The 16,425-nt window shown below is 41.8% G+C and overlaps 1 protein-coding gene across 1 annotated transcript in view; it reads left to right on the top strand.

Annotated features, from left to right (window-relative positions):
* The first annotated feature begins 2,647 nt into the window (after positions 1–2,647).
* Positions 2,648–16,425, top strand: part of DCDC2 (doublecortin domain containing 2) — a 43,425-nt gene continuing 29,647 nt past the window's right edge. The window contains exons 1-2 of the mRNA XM_064161078.1: positions 2,648–2,940; positions 8,493–8,544. Of these exons, the coding sequence (XP_064017148.1) occupies positions 2,648–2,940; positions 8,493–8,544 (345 nt within the window). The remainder of the gene's footprint in view (positions 2,941–8,492; positions 8,545–16,425) is intronic.

The following is a 16,425-nucleotide window of genomic DNA, read 5'->3' as shown; positions in this document are numbered from 1 at the left end:
GGTAAGATAGAAGGAAAGAAAAATTCCTTCCATCATGTGTGTTGAAATCTATTTATAAGAAGAATCATTACTCTACACTAAATTCCAGGCAGGAAGGCCTAGCCCAGTTATAGTCTTATGACAATCAATTGGTAAAAGGGACTGTTAAAGGATTTTGGTTTGAATTTAAGGCAATTTTTGTCTATTTTCTCTCCCATTTTATGGCTTCCTGTACCCAAGGTATGGCCAAAAACGTGCAGAACTGAAGTCTCTGTATTTTATGATGCAGTTTTCTGCAAAGAGCAAAGCAGACAGCATTAATAATTATAGCCCAAAGTCGTATCTCAAGCATGTCTAAGGTGTTTTCATGTAAAGAAAACTTACCTATACTCAGAATTTGTTTGGACACAGTGGAGACTCATCTGCTCACTGAAAACACCCAGAAGATTCATGCTTGATTGTGACACAATTTTTAATAATCTGAGGAAATGTATATAAAAAAATCTACTGTTCTGATAATACAATATCCAAAGTTACTTCCTAAACATTGGACAGTCTAGGGATGTGTGGCTGAGAGTTATCAAGGAATACACACCTTCAAGTGGATCATTTGTTAATGTAGTCTTAAAAATAGTTTAAGATGAAAATGGTGCCAGGATGATTTCATGATTGGATGTATTTATCTGTGAAATCAAAGGAAGTGTTTTGATGACGGTAAAGGTTAGACCTGGTCCTTTGTATGTATATTGATGTACTGTTTATACATGCTGCAACATTATCTACTATGCAGTGTTACAGAAATTGACTTAGGGAACAGTGCAACCTTAACCCAATTTGACTTTACATTATGCTGTGCTCTTTAAAATCACAATTATTTAACATTTTCTGTCTGGTGGTTTTGGTTTATTCCGTTGATATACTTTTGTCAAAAATAAATGATGGTTAACGATATTCTGATTTATCAGAATACCACGGTGTATTCAATTTTCAGCTGAGTTAACTGTGGCAAGTCAGCTCTGAGTCTTATTAACTGAAATTACCCAGACAGAACTGCAGGTCTGAGCCAGATCACCGAACAAGTGGTAACCATGAGATGTTAATAATGAACCAAAGGCAAAATCAAGCACCGAACAACTCCACCTCCAGACAAGAAAGCATGTATCAGAATCGCCAAGGGAATATGTAAATAAAACCTGGTCAGAAAGAAACCTTGAGCAGTGGCTCAGCTTGTAGACACTGCCTTTCGTTTACATCTGTGGCTTACTCTTACCTCCAGACCGGGCTAGCTGCCTAGCGTTGTCATGACCTTGATCTGAAGATCTAGTACAAGTCTGTTTCGTTCTTGGGAGAACGGACCTATTTGGTAAGAAATCCCAGGAAGATCTGTCCAGACGTGAGTGGAACACATCGTTTTCAGACAGCCTTCTCCTCAGCCCGCCCCGGCAGAGCCAAACGTGGCACGGCGCCTGGGCTCGCCTACCAGCGCCGCAGACTCCCAGCACCTTACGGCAGGGCTGCCAGGGGCAAGACTCGCGAGTGGTTCATACTGTACTTACCGGTGCCCGTGAGCGGCGCAGTCCTCCCCTGCGCTGCCGCGGGGCGCCCTTACCGGTACGTAACGGCCGCTGTCCGACAGGACGCCTGAGGGCAGCCCTCCTGTCACGCCAGCACCACCTCCTTTTACTCGCCCCGGCGCTCGTCTTGTCCCCGCCCTGCCGGCGCTGCTGGGTCTGGTAGCGACAAGCCGCCTCCGCGCTTCCCCGTTAGCTGTGGCTGCTGCCGTTGCTTTTCCCTGAGGGCAGCTCAAACCGCTGTCCCTTCGCCCGTGGCGGGGAGCTCCGTCGCGCTGCAGGGGGCAGGCGGCGGGAAGCAGAACCGCGGCCTTCGGGGAGAGGGCAGAGCGGGTGCCAGAGAGTCACAGAATCACTTTGAGTTGGGAGAGAGCCTTAAGACCATTTAGTCAAATCATAGTCTAACTGTCAAGTCCGGTGCCACGTCCTTCAGTACGTTTTCTGGCTCAGGTGCGGGGCCCTTACGCCAGTTCCCTGTGTCCCCTTGGGTTTCCTGTCTCGGCACGCCACCTCCTCGTCCTCCTTGCCCCAGCCAGCCGTGTTTTGTGCTAACTTCTGCATTGCCCTGCTCCTAGTGAGCTCTGAGTCTGTCGGGCTGCTGCCGGGCTCTCGCCTGGCTGGGCAGGGAGGGAACAGAGCGCACGCTGGTTAAAGTTTCCCGTGCAAACTACGTTGGGAGCAGCAAGCTGCTACGTGACGGCAAAGACGGAAGAGAAAGACTATGGTGGGCTATGGATCTTCATGCACCGTTTTCGTTTTGCCTGGGTAAATGCAATTCCCGTTAATCTCCCCCGGCACCAGGGAGCAGCAAGAGCTGGTTGCCTAGGAGGAGCCGCTTTGCAAGGCTGAGCAGAGCAGTGCCGCAAGCCTGGGGGAGGTTGTAATCCCTCCCCGCGGCGCCGGGCTCCCTCCTCTGCCTCCCTGGAGGTGGGCCCTGGTGCCCAGGCCTCGGCGTGAGTGTGGGCGCTTCACCCCAGGCGGGGAGTTGTCAGGGCGGAGGGTAGAGAGTGCTCAGGCAGGAACCCTGTCCTGTGTAAACAGGTGCAGGCAGCGCGTTGCAGTGCCTGGGCTGCACAGGAGGTCCAAAGCCACCAAGCATGACAAATGCAGGCACGAAGGGGTCATGGCTGTCGCAGCCGACGGTGAAGAGTGTGCTAGTGTATCGTAATGGGGACCCTTTCTTCCCAGGGCGTCGTATTGTCATCAACGAGAAGAAAGTGTCCAACTTCGAGGTATTCCTGAAAGAGGTGACAGGCAGAGTGAAGGCACCCTATGGAGCTGTGCGGAACATCTATACCCCCCGAGGCGGGCACCGTGTTCGGCAGCTGGAGGAGCTTCAGAGCGGAGAGCAGTATGTGGCTGGCGGCAGGGAAGCCTTCAAGAAGCTCAAGTGAGTGGCTAAAAAGCAACATAAGATTTATCCGGACCTTGGATATTAGAATTTGAAGTTTGGCACTGTGGTAATGCTTCACAGGACTCTTCTCCCCCGCTTTTATCAGGCAGAAGGAGGATTGAAAGGCTGTGACCCATGGCAGAAAGGAAAGGTAGCAGATAAAACGGCAAAAGGGCTTTAGAGGGGACCCACAAAAAGGCTGCTGTTGTGATTAATTGCAAAGTGGCATTTCCTTGACGACACGGTAGAGAAGGAGAAACAGCCCTTTAAACTGAAGGAACAGCGACAATGACATTGTGATGTGTGTGCTTGACTGAGGTGTCAGTATTTGTGCTTAGTGGTAACAGGGAGAAATCTACAAAAGCTGTAGTACTGAAAGTTCTGCCATGGGGTTGATGAGCTTGGGAATTTAATTCCCAGTACTTCCTTCCTATTTTATACTTCTAATAAATAAGCAAGAAAGAAATCATAGAAATCTATGATTTCTTTCTTGCTTATTTATTAGAAGTCTAAAATATTTTACCCAGCTATCTACTTCCTCACTTGTGTTCATTTTGGTAGGTATACAGTTTTTATGATGAGAATAGGCAAATCCTTACTTTTGTTTGAAAGATGACTAACTGCTTTCTTTCCCCTGCCTGCACACTAACAGTTAAGCTGGCAGTTGCTTTATTTCCTAGTGAGTGACTGGGAGAATATTGTGGAGCAGATCTGGGCTGTTAGGTGTGTCTCCTAAGTGGCTCTACATGTGATCACTAATGGTTCTTGATTCTGGTATTGAATTTCATGGTCTCAGTTAACTAATTATGTGTTTTGCTCAGTATTTTGTGGGCATTTTTTCCTACAAATGAATTTAAAAAAAAAAATCTCAAAATTAGCAGTCTGTTTCTGGAGGTGGTTGTGAATTTCTATGCTAAACTTCCAGCTTTATAGGACCTTGCTCATCTTAGTTTTGTGGAATTGAGGACTGAACATTTTTAAGAGCAAGTTAAGTTTCAGGACAAAACTCTCTGTGTAATGTTCCACTTGGAGAAAGATAAATTTGGTAAGAGATGAATCCCCTCCTTGCTTTCCAGCTGGTCCTCAGAGACTAGAGGGGCTAGGGATGGCTAGAGTTAGCTCTTAATAGTTATGCCAGTTGTGGGTACTACAGGGCTGATACCAGATACCCAAACAGCCTGTCTGCTGTAGGCCCAGACACCTTGTCAGGAAGCAATGGGGAACAAATAGCACAGTTTATTTACTTGCAACATGCACAGATTCTTTAGCATGCCAGTGATGAACACACAAGCACAGAATGGCTCTGTAGCTCCAAACTATGATTGCAATCACACACTCAGTCTCCTGGAGAATCCCTCAGAGTAGCAGAGGTCACAAATCCCTCCCAAAAAGTGTTTCATCTAGGGGGAATGGTAGGAGAATGAGGGAGGGCAAACCTGTTGATCCGTCCTGGTCCTCTGGTGTCCAGATATCAGTCTTCTCCAAATGAGGTGCAAAGTTTGGGCAATACCTGGACCTCATTATCTACAATTGTGCAGAGTGGGTGGGTGCGACTTCAGCCAAGTCCTTGTGCCTAGTAGCCAACTAGTTGTTTCTTTATCAGTTGCACAAGACATTTCTTGGGTTTTTTTGGTGTGGCTTCTGTGGTCAGCAGTGTTGCAGGTCATAAAGGGAAGAGTGGAGTGGTGGGCCTCTGCCTTAACCCTTCCATTCTGCCCAGTGCCATGGCAACATAGACCACCAGGTCTTCACCCAGCCTCTGTCACCATGTGTTTATCAACAATGATGGGCATGGTATTTTATCCATTATTTTTATGCTTCCAACAGTAATGAACAGGGTATCTGTCAGCACCCAACAGTTTTGTCACTGGCTGCTTTTGAAAATTTATTGGAGCTTCTTGAGCTTCAGTGGCAAAGCTAGAGAGAAAGATACATGACAAACTAAATACAATTCCTCTTCCCTATGTATTCCATGTCAAAGGCAGTGCTCAACTCTCAAGGAAGATCTCTTTTTAGTATTAAACCCTGTGATTTTGTGGATGACTTAACGTTCTTACTTGTCAGCACATTGCATTTCACATCCCTAAATGTGTTTTATGTTTGACAGACAGATTAAAGATTAGTAATTGCTTGACATTAGCATGCACTGTTTAGAGTGTTGAACATTCTGGATTTATTTTGGGTGAGAAAAAGTATTTCTTTTTGTCAGAGTTTTATGGTGAGATCTTTTCAGGCTATTACGTACAACAAAGATATGTAAGTATTAGAGGTCAATGAAGGGAATACTTTAAGAAGAGCTAACCTAAGGGAACTGGTAAAAGCAAATTGTTTGATGTGTCCCTTAATAGTACGCCATAGTCCTGTACCATAGGGAGGGAAGACAGGATGACTTGAGGGCTTCTGCACTTCTGCATTCAGAGTTGGAATTCACAGCTATTAGTATTTAATTACATAGTATATGTTGGTAGTGCTTTCATAATGTTAAGACAGGCTGAAGGGCTTAATGTTGATCTTGTTCTTAACTGGATTGTAAAGACAATGACAGTTAGGGAGGCATCTTAGGCAGAAAATCAGAGGAGAGGAGGGGTTGATTGAAATGGACAGTTTTCTGAACTGAATTGAAGAAAATGAAGAAAAGAAGGTATGTTTGTGTATGTGTCACCGGCCAAGATAAAGCAGTTGTAGCTGTGGAGACCAAAACATCTACCTTAAAGGATCCAAGTCTGGTCCTGATAGCAGCAAGAAACTTGTATATGTTTTACCTTTTTTTTTTCAGTGATGCGTGTTGGATTCACTCATTGCTGTGATAGACTATGAGGGACTTTTCTGTGCCCCTTTTCCTAGTTCTCCTTAAAGTAGTGTACAAATGCCCAGAAAACAAGAACCACAGTCAACAGCTGTTGTTACAGGATGTTAGACCTATTTCATCTGATGCATTTATTTATTGAAACTATTGGTGGCTTTAAGACTTCTTAGTTTTTGGTGTCAGGCTAATTTGTTCCTTTTTACATGGAGAAGCTTGCAACAGTTGTTCTATACACATGAGGTTTGGATACCTTTTTTAAAAACCTTGACCTATGTTGCTGCATTTACCTTTTTGAAGCTTTTGGTGTGCACCTTTGCACATTGCCTTGGGTAGCCTTGCTGTGTCGTACTGTTTCCACACACTGAAGTCTTGAAATCCTTGTGACTATTCTATGGTATCTTGATAAATAATTGTCATTCCTTCAAAGAATGTATGATGCCTTTTCTTCTTTCTTTCTTTCTTTCTTTCTTTCTTTCTTTCTTTCTTTCTTTCTTTCTTTCTTTCTTTCTTTCTTTCTTTCTTTCTTTCTTTCTTTCTTTCTTTCTTTCTTTCTTTCTTTCTTTCTTTCTTTCTTTCTTTCTTTCTTTCTTTCTTTCTTTCTTTCTTTCTTTCTTTCTTTCTTTCTTTCTTTCTTTCTTTCTTTCTTTCTTTCTTTCTTTCTTTCTTTCTTTCTTTCTTTCTTTCTTTCTTTCTTTCTTTCTTTCTTTCTTTCTTTCTTTCTTTCTTTCTTTCTTTCTTTCTTTCTTTCTTTCTTTCTTTCTTTCTTTCTTTCTTTCTTTCTTTCTTTCTTTCTTTCTTTCTTTCTTTCTTTCTTTCTTTCTTTCTTTCTTTCTTTCTTTCTTTCTTTCTTTCTTTCTTTCTTTCTTTCTTTCTTTCTTTCTTTCTTTCTTTCTTTCTTTCTTTCTCATTCCTTCCTTCACTCAGGTCCTGTGAATTCTCAAATTTGGCCAGGCAGGAAAGTTTCCTCTGGCAAACAAATCTTACCCCAGTCATTAACTAGAGAGTATGATGTTACCTGGGGGTTGCAGATGTATTATGAATTCTGAGTTCTTTTGGTGAGCCTGCACTGATGCTTTCCAATCAAACCTGACATTCTCAGCTAGGATCTTCTAGTCTTAAAAGCCTGTGAAAGCACTTGTGACTTCCCAGTGAAAGTGGGCATAGGGACAACCCATAACAGATGCCCATCATGTAACTTTGAGTTAGATGCTCCCAATGTAGAATTAGATGCATTGTTGTTCTTATGCATGGCTCTTGGGAGAAGGTGCTGAAAGGTGTTGCTGTACTGAGTTATAACTGCCCACAAAGGATTCTTTTCCTACAGTGCTGAAAACTGGAATCATCTTGCAGTACCAGCAGTTACTGGGAGCAGCATTCTCTGAAAGAACTGTTCTTATGGCTCTCTGAGTGCTGAGAAGGGAGTTAGTGTAGTCTTAGTACCTGGACAGTTGCCTATTTGACAGTCTGTGCTAGTTTGAAGCTAGCTAGAATGTTTTGGTGAGAAGAACTAGATTACAGGCTATAAAAGGAAAACAATGGTGATGTCTGCTTCCCTGAGAGGCTTACTGAGATGTATAAAAACATAAGTCAAAACATAGATAAGACACTCGGCATCACTCTTGCTTGGGCTGCTGGCTGAGCTGCATCTCTCTAACCTCACCCTCCATTTTGGACTAATCCACTTTGCTTCCTAACCCCCTGGCTGAACCTCTGTTCTTTCTTGGGACTGGGATAAGGTTGAGAGGGGTAGGGGGAAGGTGAAGGGGTGGTTGAGAGCCCCTCCTGGGGACTCAGGTTTCTGGGAGGGCTGTTGTGTTTCTGTATTACCTTTTACCTTGTATATTTCTGTATATAACTGTATATACTGTAAATATCTGCTTGTATATTGTGCTAGCTGTAAATATAAGCTTCATTCATATTTCCAGAGCTGGCTGAGTCTAGTCTGGGTGATTTCTAAAGTGTGGGGGGGCAGGGAACACTCAAACCATCACACAATCTATGGGTTATTCATGCTTGAAGTCCTATTTAATTCTCTTTCTATGGAAAGGCAGCATACAGCTAATCCCTCACTATCTTTTAACTAACACTTTTGTGTTAATGGAGTCTTACTGTGGAAATTTGTGCTCTGGTGGAGCACAGTTTTGTTTAAATGAATGTATTTTGTTTTCTTGTGCAGTTGATGCTTGTGCTTTCTCTAAGCACAAAATTATTTGTAGATGCTATTGGTTCATCACAGCCATGAGAAACCAGAATATACAGTGTTCAGATATGTCCATGTCCTTTTGGAGCATAAGATCCTTTTAAAATTTAGCTGATGCCCTGAGTTAAACTTGGGTTTGTAGGAAAGCTTTAAATCTATCAGAGACTTACTGTGAGAAACCAGGAGGCAAGATGATGACTTAGGAAACTCTGGTAAGTTGATACCGTGCTGAGATTTGTTCATCCACCTCACAGTAGTGTGTGAGAGTCTTTCTGACAAGGAGATTATTGATGGTCTGTTCTAATCACCAGTGGCTTCAGGATAGATGGTTAGTTCTCTCTTGTCTTTTGTGCTAAGCCAGAAGGATAGCCTGCAGATTGATATTAACTGTTCTTCATTAAAATCTTGACTTTAGTTACTTTTATGTTATTTTGAAGCATGATAAACTTTAAAAGTTTAATGGTTTTTTTTAAAGTATAGAAACATTTGTGTTATGTAAGTTAGATGTTTCTGTAAATAATGAAAACTCTTTTCCTTCCACAGCTATTTCGACATTGGAGAAACAAAGAAAAAACCTGCTGAAGTCAATAATGAGGTAGGATGTCTGAAATATTTACATAGTTGGCCTTCATTTAATCTTAGTAGCAGGCTTGCATTTATTTTCATTTTAAGTAGATATTGATTATGTTTAATAATTATAAAATTAGCTACCATTCAGAACATAGTATTTGAGTGATCATTACTGTGACTGCTCTGACCGTGATTTGCTGAAAGTCTTCTGCTCACCTTTCTGAATTGTCACATCCCGACAATAACTTCCATGCAAAAGAAGAATCTCCCAGTGTTGGAGATATTTGACCTGGTCATAAATTTAAAGGAAATTTATTTCAGGCAGAAAAATGTTGTGAAAGTGAAAATTGTAGGAGTTTTAGACCAAAAAAATTTCCTCAAAACTTGTTATTTTCTCTGGACAAAGGAGATTTGAAAAAGTCTCACTTAGTTGAAATGCTTTTCCCAGTCTTTGCCAGTGTTGACTGTAAACTTCTAATTAGTTCTAGTGTATAGTTCTCCAAACTCATCTGTTTCCCTTGAACAGTACTATGCTGTAGCCTGAGGAGGTAACTGCAGGCTTCAAAATATTTGTATAGTAAAAGTATTGCACTTACCTGAATCTTCAACGTACAAAGCATGAACCAGTCCCTGCTTTGTACATAGGATCAGCCTTTACTGGTTTCCCTGAACACTTGGAAGCATGAAAAGCTTTCGTATTTTATGACAGCATCTGGCTGAAAAGGAAAATTATTCTTACATATCCAGGACAAGAAAAAGATGCTTGAAGAAACTGTTTCTAATTATCTGTGAAAATATCAGGGTTTGCTTGCAGTATTTTATGTGACTCCCAGTGGTGTTCAGTGTGACTAATTACATGTGTCCTTTGCTAAGAATGTCTCATAGGAGATCCTTAACCAGATTTCCTTACTAGGAGAGTTTGCAGGACAATCACAGGCTTACTACTTTAAGACTAGTTTTAAGGTTATGTTCCTGCAAATCCTTATAAGATTTTTTGATAAAATAGAAATCTTGTGTAGTAGAAGAAGTGGGAAGCAGAAATGAGTATCAGGATCTATTTTGCTTATTTAAAATCTGTGATATTAATGCCATTGTTGTGTGTGCTGTAAGCAGTGTAGTTGCATCATGCAACTCAGGGGTAAATTAAGAGCTATCCTTATAGCTGGGGTTGAGAAGCAAAGGAAATGTGATGTGTTCTAGAGCACTGAACAGGCTGAGTGCCTGGGCAGATGAGGCCATGCCATTGCCTGATTTATCCCAGCAAAAGATGTGGCCCTTAATCATAGAAACATAGAATCCACCAGGTTGGAAGAGTGCCCCAAAATGATGACAGTTCCCAGATTAAGCCTTTTACTGTTTAGTGCTTAGATAGATGGATTGAGCCTTACCCCTAGATATACAGGAGGTATGAACTTCATTTGACTTACCATGGCTGAAAATGAGGATGATTTCCCTTGGAGGTGAATGTAGTGACTTTAAACACTTTGGCATTTTTGTAGGAGCTTTGCTGTCTAGAAGGCTCTCTAAATTCATATGTGACTGGCATAGTTAATTTCTGACTCACCAGTGCTTTATGTGGTCTGAGAAGTTTGTGTGCTGCTGTGGTGTCGTGACCTGTTTCCATTCAGTTAATAGCTGTTTGAATGGTGCTTTGTGTCTACACCAGTAGGAAGGCCACTATGCTCTTGCTCAAGGCTGGTTTGTACTATCCAGTGTACCATCTAGCAATGCAAAGTAACCAGGAAAATGCAGATTATCCAGATTAATTACTGTATATGATAACTGAACTGGTTTTACGCTGACCAAACATCTCAGTGAATTGATTCTGCCTATTTCATTAAAGTGTATAAAAATGCCCATTAAAAAAGTCATGTTTCTGTGGAATAGGTGAGATAAGATGTTTCCTATGCTGTAGTAGCTTTAGAGAATTTACCACTCTAATTTGCTTTTGACCACTGAACCTTGAACATTCCTTTCTTTCACATCACAGGATGGTGATGGTGTGTATAAACGAAGTTTTGGTTCTTTTGACCCCAGTTCTACCCTAAGGGGAAGCAAATATTTGTTCTCAATTTTCCTGGGCACATTGATTAACAAACAGGCCATTGTAATAAACTGGCAAAGCCATGGCTCATTGCATGAGCTGATAAATTGGGAATGTGACATCGTGTTGAAATATTTAAAACTTCAAAAGGTTAGTTATAAAGTAACTCAAGTAATGAATGAGATGTTCATAGTATCCAAGGCTAAGTTAATACAGCAGTAAGAAAGGCCAACTCTTAAACTTGTGTAAATCAAACCAACCCAGAACATCTGTTTCAGGGAGGTTGCATTTTTTGACTGATATGTCATCCAGTATGGCTTTGTGTGCAGTTGCCCCCTTTGATGGGGGGGACTTCTGTTAAGAAAAGGCAATAAATGAAACAGCCATGCCATTTCTTAGCTAGGATCACTAGCTTCATGGCAGCCTGTGAAAGTGCTGCTAGACCTTTGTATTTGGCGTGTCTCTTAGTATTAAATATATATTGGAAGGAAAAGAAGAGCTAAGAGTGGCATGTTTCTATTTGAAACTATTCTCAAGTGCAAAAAAAATCACCTTTTTAGGAACTAAATATGAAGTATGTGCAGAGGACAATTAAAATACTGTTTAATGGGCTGCATATTTTCCTAATATGCAAGGTTTGATTCTCTCAAGTGTCACACATCTCTTGCAAGACCGGAGAAGTTGCTTAGTTTATAAAGTCTGTACCATGTTCCAGTCTATATTTGAAATAGTGTGGAAAGTAGAATGTAGCATTTTTAGAAGGAAAACCTTTATGCCTGGTGGTCAGCAAATATATTCACATCAACCAAAAGAAATACACATGATTTTTCTAGATTTATATTTTAGGGATGATGTAATTTACCTTTTACTGATTAATACTTTGCTGAGTAAAGAAGTGAAAAGCATTCTTATTTTATCTGTGTATTTCAAACCAATGTGTGGGGTTGTTCAGAGTCCCTACATTAATAACTATTCTCAGTGATGCTCTCCCTGTAATACCAAATATGTAACATTGTCACTTTAACACTTCTTTGAATTACAAGCACTGTGTGTTCTAACAAACAACACAGTTTTAGATGATTGTCAGTCTTTCAGGTGTCAGTCTTTCAGTGTTTCAGAAACATAAGAGAAAATGTTGTAGGAAAACATGTATGAAATTGTTGTGTAGGTACACATTATAGATATGTATACATGTGATTATGCACACACTGACTCAAAATGGCTTGCAAAACTATCTCTCATATGTGTACATGATACTATACCTGAGGTAGTGGTTTGGCTACTGACCATTTTGGATTTTTTTCTTTGCCAGCAGTCAACAGTGGAAAATGTAAGTACCTAAAGTAGGTTGTTCAATGCATTGCATAGATTTGCTGAGTGTTTTGTTCCTGATTGCTACATTTTTTTTTTAGTATAAGAGAAAAATGTGTAAGATGTTGTTACAAAGCAGTGTGTGTGAATTTTTTAACCATGTTTCAGTTAGATGCTGATCTGCATCCTGGCCTTATATTTTCAAGGGGGTGTTAGGAGGCACACAGCTACAGCTACCATTCAGCAGCTTGAGTTCAACCACAGTGAATTATGACTGAAGGTGAAAGCTGGGCTCTGAGAGACTTTGTGTAGAATGTATCCTGAAATTCTAGTGTTTATTTAGATCTCTTAACTCTGTAGATTGATCCCCACTTCTAGAATCATAGAATCACCCAGGTTGGAAGAGACCTCCAAGATCATCCAGTCCAACCTAGCACCCAGCCCTAGCCACTCAACCAGACCATGTCACCAAGTGCCTCATCCAGTCTTTTCTTGAACACCTCCAGGGACGGTGACTCCACCACCTCCCTGGGCAGCCCATTCCAATGCCAATCACTCTCTCTGGCAACAACTTTCTCCTAACATCCAGCCCATACTTCCCCTGGCACAACTTGAGACTGTAGAAGTTTGTCTGTGTTGAGTGTAGCTGCTTTCTTTTATCCCAGACTGTGCAAAGTGCTTTACAGTATTGTGTCATGGGTGGTAGCTTTCTGAAGCAGTAAGATCTATGCTGCTGTTGGTGTAAGAGGCACTGTGGAAAGTAACAAATTCTTTGTAGAATAGAAAGGTCAAAAGTGTGTAGTTTTGAGTGTCTGTGATCCCATGCTTTATTTCCAGCTGTGTTTAGCTCTTACTGCCTTGCAGATTCAGGTAGTCTACAACTACCTGAAGGGACATTGTAGCCAGGTGTGGGGTGGCCTCTTCTCCCAGGCAACCAGCAATAGAACAAGGGGACACAGTCTCAAGTTGTGCCGGGGTAGGTCTAGGCTGGATGTTAGGAGGAAATTCTTCCCAGAGAGAGTGATTGGCATTGGAATGGGCTGCCCAGGGAGGTGGTGGAGGCACTGTCCCTGGAGGTGTTCAAGCAAAGACTGGATGAGGCACTTGGTGACATGGTCTGGTTGAGTGGCTAGGGCTGGGTGCTAGGTTGGACTGGATGATCTTGGAGGTCTCTTCCAACCTGGTTGATTCTATGATTCTATGATTCTCGTTTACTCCTTGTCTCCAGCTTACTTAAAAGTTCCTTCTGAGTCACCTGTGGTATGTTTTCTCCTTTGTTTTCACCTTCTTCCCCTAAATACTTTGCTGCTGTATGTTGTCATTTAATAGATCAGAATCTCAGCACAAATCACAGAATATTTGCAGCATTTTTCAGCAGGATGTTGAAGCTGCCCTTGAAGGAGTCTTATCAAACAAACTGGAAACATATGAAATTTAAAGATAAAATCATAATGAGGCCAGAGGGTTGCTTAATGTAACTCTGCTTAGAGTTGCTGACGTACAAGTCCTGGTTGACAGTAGCTGAGAATGTGGCTGGTGAAGTTGAAAGAAAATGAAGGGTTTAGGGAGCTAGCAATGCTGGTCTCTCAATGTAGGCAGAAATTGTCACCCAAGACCGCATCATTGTTAATGGGTAACTCTCCAGGGCCAGAGGGGTCAGGCTGTTCCAGACACTGCAGTGCTGTGGCACCTCCTTCAAACAAAACAAGAGCAGAACTATGTTATTTGTTAATTGAGTCCTGGATCAGGTCTTCTCCTAGGGTGGTTTGGCATCACTCCATATACTTCAGAGGGAGTAGTCTGATTTGCAGTGGCTAAGCACTTGGCCTTTTATTAATGTATCTTTCTGTATATTGAAATTACTTGGCTTTTCTTCAGTAGTTTAATGTTGCTCAGGCAAAAGTAATTCTAAATAGTCGTAACTTGAAGACTAGGAGAAAAAAAACCAGGGTGGCCAGGTTAATTCTAAGGATAATGTAGAGGGTGGGGTATTTTGGTTTATTTTGTTTTGATTTTTTATAAGCACAATTCAGCATAGATCTAGCCAAACTCCTTTTAAAAAATGTGGTTTCAGAGCAGGCTAGGGTTGCTTGTACTGAATTTTCACCCTACTGTACTTGGAGAGCTTGATGTGCTGTGCAGTAGACAGAACATACACTGGGCATCTGTAAGATTTATCTCTTGTGTATGGTGAAATACTATATTACACTGTATTGTAGTTGCTTGCATGTCTGCATGCTTGCCAGCTTCAAAATTAAAGCTGTTGTGCACAGCTCATTTGCAGCACCCCTCTGCTGACACATCCCTCTGAGGTTCTTTATCCCCCCCGTTTTGCTCTTTTGTTTTGTTTGTTTAATTTTCTTGTAATTTGTGTATTTATTTTCTCCTTCCCTCCTTTCCTCTCTTATTTGCAGCATCAAATTGCCTCTGTGTCCTGGATGAATATGAAGAATTTATCTTTCTTTTGGCCTCTAAAGCAGATGAGGTGTAAATCAAGCCTTCAGGAGGCAAACAGTCCCAAAATGTTAGTTACCCCTTCTCTTCCAGACAAAAATCCAACAGCCTAAACATCTGCCTAAGAGCATGCATGTGGACCCCATGCACTAGGCTTGCCATTGCTGGTCATCCTAGGTGTGATGAAAGACTACTCAGAGAGTTCTGTGCCACTGTGCTCCAGCACCTGCTTAATTTAATCTGGGCTACTCTCTTCCAGTCTCCCAGAAATTGAGGCTTTGTGTATGCACTGTGCTGAATGCTTTTGAGCATTTTAATGGTATCATAGTCACCTTAGTGTTTCCATGCACTGCTTTGTGTGGTGTTACATTAGCAAATGTAACATTGCACTGAGATACTCTTTTCATGTTTTAATATAGGAAATATATTAGCTTTAGATGCACTTAGCAAAACAACTCCAGACTGCATTTTGTTCTTGTTTAGGGCATACCTAGGTAGCAAAGACAAATGCTAAATCTCCATCCAAGCTGGTCCTCTGTTACATTTGCCTGCAATTTGCTTGTGTAAGAGCAAGGCAGACTTGTTAGGCCACAAAAAGCTGCCAGAAAGACTACTGACTCTTTAAGAGAGTAACCCAAAAACCAGATTTGCAAGCTGATACTATGGTATCTCTTACTGGCAGAAATACAATCCTTTGAATAATAGATGTGCTCTTTACATCTGTCATGTTGATTGTTCTCTCAAGGGCCCCAGTGACTGAGCTGCATGCAATAACAAGATGCCTTCTGAGAAGCCTACAACAAAATTAATGGTTTCAGCAGCTTGCAAGATCAACTGAATAATTGGGCACACCTGGGACTGTCCTAAAGGGCTCCTTTCCTTTATGCTTAGTAAATGCTTACTAACTATTTTCAGTAAAGTGTGGATCATTAAAACCTAAGCATTGCAGACTGGATCAGAGCACTTAGTTTGATGGTGTGATGGTTTGGGAGTTACCCACCCCCCACACACAATGAATTCACCCAGACTAGACTTGGCTGGCTGGAAGTTAAGGAATGAAGCTTTGTATTCACAGCTTAGCACAGTATACAAGCAGATATTTACCATATATTACAGGTATTTACAGCTATATACAGTAGTAGACAAGTTAAAAATAATATAGAAACACAATGCTCAGTCTTCTCATTATCTGACTTCTGGGTTATCTCACCCCTGGGATGTGTACTCTGCTGATTGTTAGGCAGTGTATATGATTGTCAAGATGGAGGCAGCCTGGGCTGCTGTGATCATGTACTGGTGAGTTTGCAACCCTAAGGGATATGAAACAGGAGAGGAGTATAGTCAGGACTCTGAACTTTGGGAAAGTGAACTTCCAGCTTGGCAAGAAGTAGTAGGACTACCTGGGAAACAATTCTCAGGGACAGGAGCAGAAAGAAGATAGCCATCAGAGCTTTAAGGACACTATCCTTAGAGTGCAAGAGCACTGTCCCCGGGGATAAGAAATCAGGCAAGGAAGGGAAGAGACTGGCATGGCTGAGGCAGGACCTGGCTGGTGAAAATATAGAGCAACATGGAACTGCACAGACAATGGAAGCAGGGACAGGTAACCTGGGAGGAATATAGGAACACTGCCCTGTTGCATAAGGGCAAAGTCAGGAAGGGCAAGGCATGGCTGAGCTGAACCTAGCAAAGGACACAAAGAATAACAAGTATGGCTTCTTCAGGTACCTTAATTAGCAAAGGAAGGTTAAATTAAGTATACTCCCTCTGAGGAGTGCAAATGGAGACCTGGTGTCAACAGATGAGGAGAAGGCTGAGGTACTCAGTAACTTTTTTTGCCTCAGTATTTGCTGGCAGTCTTGCTCCACACCCCTCCTGAATTAATAGACCACTAAGTGAGGAGCATGGGGTAAAGCCCTTCCAGCTGCAAGGGAAGATCAGGTTCAGGGCCATCTGAGGAACCTGAACATCCATAAACCTATGAGATCTGGTTAGATGCATCCCATAGTTGTAAAGGACTTTTCTAACGTAGTTGCAAAGCCACTTTCCATAATATTTGAAAAGTCCTGGCAGTCAGGTGCACTTAGTGATAACTGG

This window comes from Pogoniulus pusillus, chromosome 21 (genome assembly GCF_015220805.1).
Source record: "Pogoniulus pusillus isolate bPogPus1 chromosome 21, bPogPus1.pri, whole genome shotgun sequence".
NCBI lineage: Eukaryota > Metazoa > Chordata > Aves > Piciformes > Lybiidae > Pogoniulus > Pogoniulus pusillus.
This window is presented reverse-complemented; position numbering and strand designations above follow the sequence as displayed.